Genomic DNA, 10,361 nt, shown 5'->3' with positions numbered 1-10,361 from the left:
TCTCCCACCACTCTCTCCCACCACTCTCTCCCACCACTCTCTCCCACCACTCTCTCCCACCACTCTCTCCCACCACTCTCTCCCACCACTCTCTCCCACCACTCTCTCCCACCACTCTCTCCCACCACTCTCTCCCACCACTCTCTCCCACCACTCTCTCCCACCACTCTCTCCCACATCTCTCTCCCACCACTCTCTCCCACATCTCTCTCCCACCACTCTCTCCCACCACTCTCTCCCACCACTCTCTCCCACCACTCTCTCCCACCACTCTCTCCCACCTCTCTCTCCCACCTCTCTCACCTCTCTCTCCCACCTGCCTCCCACCTCCCTCTCTCTCTCTCCCACCTCTCTCTATCCCACTCATCCCTCTCTCCCACCTGTTTCTCTCCCCCCACTCAGCCTGTAAGCGGACAGCACATTCACCAAGTGAAATTCCTTGTACATTCAATGTACTTGACAATAAAGTTGATTCTGACCATGACAGAGAGAAGATCCCTGAAATTTGGGGCTGACAGCAACCTTGTCATTTTCACCATGAAGGAGAGAAGATCCCTGAAATTTGGGGCTGACAGCAACCTTGTCATTTTCACCATGAATGAGAGAAGATCCTGGAAAGAAGAGGCAAAATGAACATCAAACAGTTATTGTGACAGAAAAAGATCAACGGACAGAATATCACGTGTTCAGACGTGTGTGCATTGTGCAAATTAGACATCAATTTCACAAATTAGTCTTCTTCTTCTTCCTGTTTGCCAGACAGGTGTTCACATACAATATCCCAGAGAAAGAGGTCAAGGGCTGAGAACATGCAGAATTGGTCCAAGTCTTTCAGGAACTGGTTGGCTAGGCCTGACATGATTGTAGTGGGTAAAGTCAGGAATTTGTAGTTTGCTCAGGGTGCCGGCGTTGATTTCACAACTCTTCATGAAAGACACCGAGAGATGTTTAATGTCTCCAAACTAATGCTACCAGACAGAATACCCAGCACAAGGTCCATCTGAGGTACCACACATTTGTGACCAAACACACAACCTGTGAGGCACCATTTGATTTAATGAAATGGATGGAATCACCAGGAAGGACATTGATCAGGATATGCTTTCCACAGTTGGAAGTGAGGGGAAGCTGGCATTTCTGGCATTAACCCTTCGTCGGACCAAAAAAGCCAAATATAGTCCAACACAGGGCCTCACGGGCAAGGCGAGCTCTTTATTCAACAGTGCATGATCAGGGTGAGAAGTAAAGCAGACCGGACAGTTCAGAGGTAAATTCGCTACGTCTGTACAGCCTTGTTGGACACAGTACAACATATGAATGGGGGATTCTCTTCAGGAAAAGAAGAAACGAATAATGGTGGAAAAAAAAAACACACATGCATCTGAAACAGTGTTGAACAATGAAGAAGGCAAATTTAGGTTTGTGGATGGATATTAAAGGAAGGAAACGGTTCAGTTTGGCATTTTTAATATGGAATTGGGAAAGCCGATAAACGCACAAAATCCGTTAAAATTACCCTTAATAAACCGATAGAACCAGCCTTTGGAACCTTTAGAATAAAAAAGAGCTTCTTCTTCTTTATTTAGGCTTACGAACATAGCCATCTATATTGAAGCGGCTTCACCACTTAAAAACAGTGGTGACTTGATTTTGAAGCCCCTTCCTGAACGGACAGACAAACAGACTGGCGAAGAATAGATAAGTAGACTCGAACGGGCATTCGGTAGAGCCAATACCTATGCAAGGTTCAGCAGTTTATGTTTTGTATCCCAACAATAGGCCGGATCCGATTCCGGACGTGAACCAAAATCGAATTGGCTTGTTTTTGACACCTATGCAAATCATGCACCTGGTTTTGCGATAACTCGTCCACAATATCATGCTAAAAATCGTTTTTGGCATCATCACTCAATGGTGAAACAGCACTTAAACTTAAAAAATTATCGTATTGGTATTGGGATATTCATCAAATTTGAATCAATTCTGCAATATATCTGATTTAGCATGAGCTTATCACTCAATGGTGGGAATCACTTTTTAAAATCTCAGATCCAAATCTTCACCAAAATTTCATCCTTGTCACACACTCAAACCTCCACCAAATTTCTCTGAATCCATCCACAACTCTTTGAGATATCCTGTTCACAGACAAACAAACAAATAGACAGACAGGAGTGTAATGCCATAACCTGTGCCCACCGATGGTGGCAGAGCTACAAACATGGAGAGACAATGGATCTGGTCCAAACACTTAGCTTTGATAAACTTGAAGGACACATGGCACAATTCAAGCCATGAAGAGTGTGGTGATCCGTGACCTGGACGGAAGTTCATGTTTATTTTGTTCAAGACTTGCCCTGCTGCCCTATTAATCAGTTCACGCTCTCTATCACCATGCTCTTCCATGATACTCCATGTTGCAGAGAAACAATACCAATGGAAGATGTAAAAACAGAACAAAAGGAGTGCCGGTTACCTGCAAATATTAATCGGGTCATTTTCCTTGAACCATGTGTGGTTCACAATCTCCTGCAAAACAATGGATGTGTTGGAATCAAATATGAACACGATCAGGAAACACCTCCACTGGTGAGCAATTGCATTTTGATCCACAATAACAGGAGGTCAGTTACCCCAGCATGTGTGAACATTCTTGTTCATGCAAATAAAACACTGCATATGAAAACTGCATCAATCCCTCACCGTCATAGTGAGCCTCTTCATTGGATCCTTCCAAAGCATCGCAGCCAGAAAGGAAACCAATGTTTCCCTTGCAAAGGTTGGTGGACTGTATGCAAGGAGGACTGTATTGACTGTTGCACTTCTCTGCAAAGAAGTAAAACAAATGTATTTTGACCGAATCCCAAACAATCGTCGCAATCGAATACTAACATTTGCATAATAAGCACATTCCAAACAAGCACTCATTGATGCAATAACCAAGGTTTGACTCAAAACTAATAAAATACATTTTCATTCATCAAATATGTTATGGTGCACAACACAAAAGTTTTTTTCTTCGCTGAAAAAGAAAACCCTGTCAACTCAATAATTGGATATTAAGTATTAACAACAACTCGGACTAACAACTAAATAGCAACTCGGACTCGGACTAACAACGTGTATAACTGCTATTAGCGGTTCCGCTATTCGCGGCATCCACGCATTCGCGGTTCCGTAATTCGTGGTTCTGCTATTCGCAGAATCCACATATTCACGGTTGATAAAATCCACATATTCACCGTTTCTCTATTCGTGGAAAAATGCAAATACACGGTTTTTTTTTTTTCCGTGTCTGTGTTCTGTGAAATCGCAGTTTTATCCCTCCCTATTCGCGACCGTGTTCCAAGAATTCGCGGTTTTTCAGGGGCGCAAAAAAAGAAAATTCACAAGCAGTGAGCCCGACACATTTATAAAACCCATCTTTTACCAGCCATGCATACAGCAGCTAGACAAATGCAAAAAACTTATTCTACGAGCCGAGAGCATGACCTACTTATAATGTGCAGTAAGTACAGTACTGTATATTCACTGCTGTGTACTTTGCGTTTTCGTGGCTTTTGCGGCCACAAATTTTAGCCGCACTATAAGCCAGCTTCATGGGATATCCCCCCAGATGTGTGAACAAGTCATCCTCCATGAGTGAAAGAATGCAAACGCTTCAATAAATCGATACAGTTTGCAACTTACGGTAAAGCATCCTCAGAGATGTTACACAATGAAAACGCTTCGAGGGAGGTTCTACCAGGTGTGCAAACAAGTCGACCTCTGTGAGTTATAGAATGCAATGCATAATTAAATCTATTCTTGAAATTACCAGATAGGCTCAAAACCCAGAAAACCCAGCTTCAAAACCCAGCTCAAATCAGAAAGTATTCAGACCCCTTCACTTTTTTCACATTTTGTTATGTTGCAGGCTTATGCTAAAATCCTTTAAATTCATTTTTCCCTCATCAATCTACACTCAATACCCCATAATGACAAAGAGAAAACAGGATTTTAGAAAGTTTTGCTAATTTATAAAAAATAAAAAAACTGAAATATAACATTGACATAAGTATTCAGACCCTTAACTCAGTACTTAGTTGAAGCACCTTTGGCAGCGATTATAGCCTCGAGTCTTCTTGGGCATGACGCGACAGGCTTTGCACACCTGGATTTGGGAAATTTCTGCCATTCTTCTCTGCAGATCCTCTCAAGCTCTGCCAGGTTGGATGGGGACCGTCGGTGGACAGCCATTTTCATGTCTCTCCAGAGATGTTCGATTGGGTTCAAGTCAGGGCTCTGGCTGGGACACTGAAGGACCTCCACAGAGTTGACCCTAAGCCACTCCTGCGTCGTCTTGGCTGTGTGCTTAGGGTCATTGTCCTGTTGGAATGTGAACCTTCGGCCCAGTCTGAGGTCCTGAGTGCTCTGTTTCAGATTTTCATTAAGGATATCTCTGTACTTTGCTCTGTTAATTGTTCTCTCCACCCTGACCAGTCCCCCAGTCCCTGCTGCTGAAAAACACCCCCACAGCATGATGCTGCCACCACCATGCTTCACCGTTGGGATAGTATTGGGCAGGTGATGAGCGGTGCCCGGTTTCTTCCAGACATGACGCTTAGAATTGAGGCCAAACAGTTCAATCTTGGTTTCATCAGACCACATAATCTTGTTTCTCACAGTCTCAGAGTCCTTTAGGTGCTTTTTTGCAAACTCCAAGCGGGCTTTGATGTGTCTTTCACTGAGGAGAGGCTTCCGTCTGGTCACTCTGCCATAAAGCCCAGATCGGTGGAGTGTTGCAGTGATGGTTGTCCATCTGGAAGTTTCTCCCATCTCCACACAGGATCTCTGGAGCTCAGCCAGAGTGACCAACGGATTATTGGTCACCTCTCTTACCAAGGCCCTTCTCCCCCGATTGCTCAGTTTGGTTGGGCGGCCAGCTCTAGGAAGAGTCCTGGTTGTTCCAAACTTCTTCTATTTAAGAATTATGGAGGCCACTGTGCCCTTGGGAACCTTCAATGCAGCAGAATTTTTTTGTGGGCTTCCCCAGATCTGTGCCTCAACACAATCCTGTCTCTGAGCTCTGCAGGCAGTTCCTTCGACCTCATGGCTTGGTTTTTGCTCTGATATGCATTGTCAGCTGTGAGACCCTATATAGACAGGTGTGTGCCCTTCCAAATCATGTCCAATCGAATTGAATTTACCACAGGTGGACAACAATCAAGCTGTAGAAACATCTCAAAGATGATCAAGAGAAAAGGGAGGCACCTGAGCTAAATTTCAAGAGTCATAGCAAAGGGTTTGAAAATTTATGCCAATGTGATATTTCAGTTTTTTCTTTTTAATAAATTTGCAAAACTTTCTAAAATCCTGTTTTCTCTTTGTCATTATGGGGTATTGAGTGTAGATTGACGAAGGGAAAAAAATGATGGTGGTATGGGTGGCCGAGGTGTACGACCATGTATTCTGGAATTGAGTTTCTTGGTTGAACACGACTGTCAACTATACCTTTGGCGAGGTCAAATGTGGTTGAGCACTGGGGGCAGTGCATTTGGTCGAACTGGGGGATGCGAGGAGGTGCAGAAGACATGATGGGGATGCCATGCACTATGACAGTGCTCCTCAGGTCTGAGGCCTTGGTAATGGCGAAGTTGGCGGCAGGTGCTCACCACATTGGCCAGCTTGGGCTAGTGGAGCCATGGTCCTCACAGTGGACTGAAGGATGGATGGTGGGTCACGCCCTTGTGGACACTCGTGGGCCATGTTGGTGGTCCGGCTGTTCAACTTATCCCGATAGCCTTCGCACGGTAGATGGGCAGAGCTGTCGTAGCCAAGTTTAGTCGTGTAATAAAGGTCACCGGAGGAGGCGGGTCCACATGCTTGCCAGTACAGTTGGATAAAAGGAAATTTGTAGGAAATTGGTTGGCCCCATGGGTAAATTTGGGAATATGGCAGGGTGGATGGCACTCTTGGACCCGACCAACCTGTGACTACCTGCACTTAAGGTAAGGCCTTGATGTTTACTGTCCCAGGTGTTTGGTACTTGCTCACAAATTGGAAAATGAGTCATTTGGAATGGGACGGACGAGAGTGATGACATGTTCGGTGAGGGAATCGGTTTGAGTGCCACAAAGTGTCTTTTGGGTGGTGATTGTATGTTTGTAAACGTCTTGGTGTTTTTGTGTTGTCGTGAGAATGGAAATTGAATTGTGTTTGGAAGAGTGAATGTGGGAAATACAACATGTAAGCAGGCCATGGCAGTACACCAACAAATACCAACATCTTTATTGCATGACCGTGTTGAGAATTGAATGGCAGCAGGGGAATGAATGTCATTTTGGATTTTGTGGGTGGGGAAGGTGTGAGTGTCCATAGGAATGGATCAAGCTCTGGAGGAGCGGTGAATGCGTCCCCCCTACCCCTCCCCCCACCCCCCCACCCCCCCCAGAGGTAATTTGTCCCTGGCAGCCGGTGGTGTCGGAAATCGGAAGCCCGTCGGAGGGGGGTCTGGTTGGGCTACCAGCGGGTATTGAGACCCCTGGCGACCCAGAGGCTATGAGAGCCTGAGGCCAAGGGAACCTAGTGCGGATACCCTCCCTGGCAGGATGACAGATAAGGAGCTGTTTGCCTGTCAGGGGCCGAGAGTTGAAAGGGGGGAGGAGGGGGTGTGTGAAAAAGTCAGCCAAAATGTACGCCTTTTGGACTGCGGGCACCAAAGCCTGAAGTGCCCCCACCATCTTGCGTGTATGGTACCTCCCCGCTATGTAATTGAGGTTCACACTTGTGGGTAATGACACGGAAGCCATGGTCTTGCAGGGGGTTGGAAGAAGTGTTGTGATTATTGAAATGTGTATGATTGATTATCGTGGGTTTATGTGAGTGAATGGGGGAAGATCCACCGCGTCATGTCACTCGCCTGCACTACCAGGACAGGGCCCACGGAAATTTGCGTACATTGGGATGGCTCCGCAGGTAAAGTTGGACATTGTGGCATCCACCATGGAACGTGGTCTTTGGAGAGATACAGGGGTTGTCCAAATGTTCATGGTTTTTGATTAAGGTTTGTGATTAAGAAAGAGTGGTTTTGTGTGGTGACATTTTTCTTCCTGCCCAAGAGTTAGGAGCGAGGACTCAACAGTGAAAATATTTGAATGGTTGCCAAGGGGTGTAGAGCGGTAAGGAGAACAGGTAAGTCAGCTGTGGCTCGTTTCCCACAGCCCCTCCTAATTTATTTCATAGGCTAATTAAGTGTGAGTCCGTAAATGTTAAGGCTGGAAAGGTAACGCCTGCATTGAACCTCGCAGGAGCTACAATTCCAGGGGGGAAGGTAAGGGGGGGCTGTGTTACGTGTGTGGGTGCAGACATGACGTACCTTATTTGACATATAAATTGTGTCAGCTAGCGTGCTCCGAATGTCATGTTGAACCACCTCTGTATCGAAGTAGGCCGAATGTCTGGGGTACATCGTATATGTCTCTCCATACGTGGAGCAGTGCCAGCTAGATAGGGTCCATAAGGATAAACCCCAGTGTGTAATTGCCCTGTGATTTTTCCCTTTGTTGTTATTGAATCAAAAAAGGCACTTGACAAGCAAACTGCAACAAGCACGGTAAATGGATCTATTCACTCAACGCTACCAGGTCCGACAAACCTAGCACATTCGCCGATCGGCAAGGGAACGTCATGCGAACATTCCCGAAAGACTGGGCTCTGCCCCCTCGATGGCCTGTAGGTGAGAGGCAAAGCCCCAAGCTTCATGACGGGGCATGCGTCTGGCGGAGGGTGACGCGCAACAAACCTTGAGAGAGAGACTGGCCATCTTGTCGTCTTCTCGGTGCTAGATAGTGAGCGGTCGCATTCTTGCTTCTCTCCTGCTGAGTGGGCCATGGAGGTCGCTTTCGCTCGTGGTTGGAGTGATTTGTGGGTCGAGGACGATTGCGTTGGATACGTCGTGTGCTGAAGCGTTGGTTTCAAAACAGCAGGAGCTCGGAACGGCTGAGGCCGGATCCGAATAAAAAATTATACTGGCCGGATCCGAATCCGGATCTTCACCAAAATCTAATCATTTCGTCCTTGTCACATACGCTACCTCTCTGCCAAATTTCGTCTGAATCCGAACACAACTTTTTGAGATATTTTGTTCACAAACAAACAAACAGACAGACAGACAGGGGTGAAAACATAACCTCCATCCACCTTTGGTGGCGGAGGTAACAATACTCACTTCAATAACATTATGTCCATCAAATTGAAGTCCATCAAATAATTTTGTGAACAGGATGCCAAGTGCCCACACATCGACTGGGGGACCTTCGTAGCCTTGCTCTGTGATCTCTGGTGCCATATAGCCAGGTGTGCCCACGTTATCGTAAAATTTTTGACCATGTATGAAAGGTGTGGCCATGTTGAAGTCGATGACCTTGACGCTCCACTGAGAGCTGAAAAGCACATTTTGTAGCTGGAGAATAAACAGAAATCAATATGTTAAAAAAAACATTTAACCTTTAATGATAAATTATATTGAAGGAAAGATGTAAATGTAAATGAGAAGGGAAGGCAGGAAAAAAAATTCCAGAAAGAGAAAAGTTTTAAAAAAACATCCTCTATTTGTTTAGAACATCCAACATCAATTTCAGTCAGGAGTTTACATAATATGGAGGCAGCTGAAGTGAAGAAGTGAGACTTTGTTGAGCTGAATGACAGGAATCTAAATCAATATATATGCCGACCACAAAATTCATAACAGTATTGTGGTGAAGGAAGAGTGCTGATTGTGGGTGATATTAATTTGCCAGGGATAAACTGGGTTCAGAAACAGGGAAAGGGCAGAGGAGGAATTTCATGATCTTCTCCAGGATTGCTTTTTAATGCAGTTTGTCGATAATCCCATGAGGAGCGGAGTGTTAGACCTCTTATGAGGTAATAATCTGAATAAGGTGGAGAAGGTTAAGGTGTAACAGCATTTATGGACAAGAGACCATATTTGGTGCCTGGTGTTGGCCTGGTGTTGGCTTAGCGGTTAGGGTGCCGGATTGGGGTCCCAGGATGCTGGGTTCGAATCCCGGTCGATCGCTGAATTAACGCCAGGGGGGATGACTCAACCTGTCATCCTTCCGAGGTCGGCAAATTGAGTACCAGCTTGCTGGGATGAATGATCACGGTGTGTACCCCAGTTTAGAATAGGTACACCGTATCCCTCCGCATCGTAAGAGGCGACCAAGGGTTGGCGTCAGGAAGGGCATCCGGCCATAAAAACATTGCCTCAAACAGGGAACCATGATTGTCATGGGGCCCGCAAGGCTAACCCCCGCTCTAGCGGGGAAAAATGGCCTTTAAAAAAACGATCATTCATTCATTCATTCAGACCATAACATAGTGTGTGTAAATGGCTTCTGGGACCACCATGAATAGATATCAAAATTACACACAAATTCCAACTTAGCTGTCTTTTTCACAGACTACAACCGAGCTGGAATGGGTATTCAATTTTAATTTATTATTTTCTATTTATATTTGAAGTTTAAATCATAATTTAATGAACACAAAAAGGGTCCATATGTGACAGATACAGCCCTCTTTCCGTCCATTGTGGGTTTCACCCAACAATATGAATTTTGTCTTTCCTGCCCCCTCCACTTCCCACTCCCATTCCTTCCTTTGCTGCACCAAAAATAGTTTTCATTGCAGTGTCAGGCAGAACGTCTCACGGTCTGCACTGGTGCAGTTGGTTACCTTTATATCCCTGTGCACAATGTTCTGGGCATGCAAGTACTCAAAAGCATCAGCCATCTGGGGGGAGGAGGAGATGAAATATTCAAACATGGACACAGATTGTGGTTGTTGAGATTTTACAATTTTGAGATCAATTATTTCTGTCATATTTCAAACCACAATATAAACATCACAAAGAGGGTGGAATGAGGAATGGAATGGGTATTTTAACAACTCCTGCTCCAACCTCTGCTCCAAATGGTAACTAACTTCTGCTCACCTGTTTCATGGGAAACCACAATCTTCTTTCTGTAAATTTCCTCAGAAAAGGAATTTGGGAAGCAAGTGAACCTGTACACAGCAGACAGAAACATACAAGGGCAAGGTAATGAGATAAAAAAAAAATGTGTGTACAGAATAGAGGCTCATGCAGAGCGAACAAATTAAACATGAAAACATGCACAGACACATAAAACATACAATGAAGGGAGCGGGAGACAAGAGGGGGAGAGAGGGAAGCACACAAGCACAAAAACAGCGGAGAACAGGGACGGCGGTAGATCTGTGGAAGGGAGAGGACTGGGGGAAGAGGAAGTGGGGGGGGGGGGGGGGTGGGGGGAGGGTAACCTGTATAACGCAAATGAACACCACAAGGAATTACAGGA

The 10,361-nt window shown here is 45.4% G+C and overlaps 1 protein-coding gene across 1 annotated transcript in view; it reads right to left on the bottom strand.

Annotated features, from left to right (window-relative positions):
• Positions 1-400: 400 nt before the first annotated feature.
• Positions 401-10,361, bottom strand: part of LOC144892374 (ribosomal protein S6 kinase alpha-1-like) — a 52,911-nt gene continuing 42,950 nt past the window's right edge. The window contains exons 24-29 of the mRNA XM_078778733.1: positions 9,977-10,047; positions 9,718-9,774; positions 8,210-8,443; positions 2,704-2,826; positions 2,477-2,529; positions 401-611 (exon numbers count right to left, since the gene is read on the bottom strand). Coding sequence (XP_078634859.1) covers positions 590-611; positions 2,477-2,529; positions 2,704-2,826; positions 8,210-8,443; positions 9,718-9,774; positions 9,977-10,047 — 560 coding nt within the window. The 3' untranslated portion in view covers positions 401-589. The remainder of the gene's footprint in view (positions 612-2,476; positions 2,530-2,703; positions 2,827-8,209; positions 8,444-9,717; positions 9,775-9,976; positions 10,048-10,361) is intronic.

This window comes from Myxine glutinosa, chromosome 5 (genome assembly GCF_964187855.1).
Source record: "Myxine glutinosa chromosome 5, kmMyxGlut1.1, whole genome shotgun sequence".
Taxonomy (NCBI): domain Eukaryota; kingdom Metazoa; phylum Chordata; class Myxini; order Myxiniformes; family Myxinidae; genus Myxine; species Myxine glutinosa.
The sequence above is the reverse complement of the archived record's forward strand: the minus strand, read 5'-3'. Positions and strand labels throughout refer to the sequence as shown.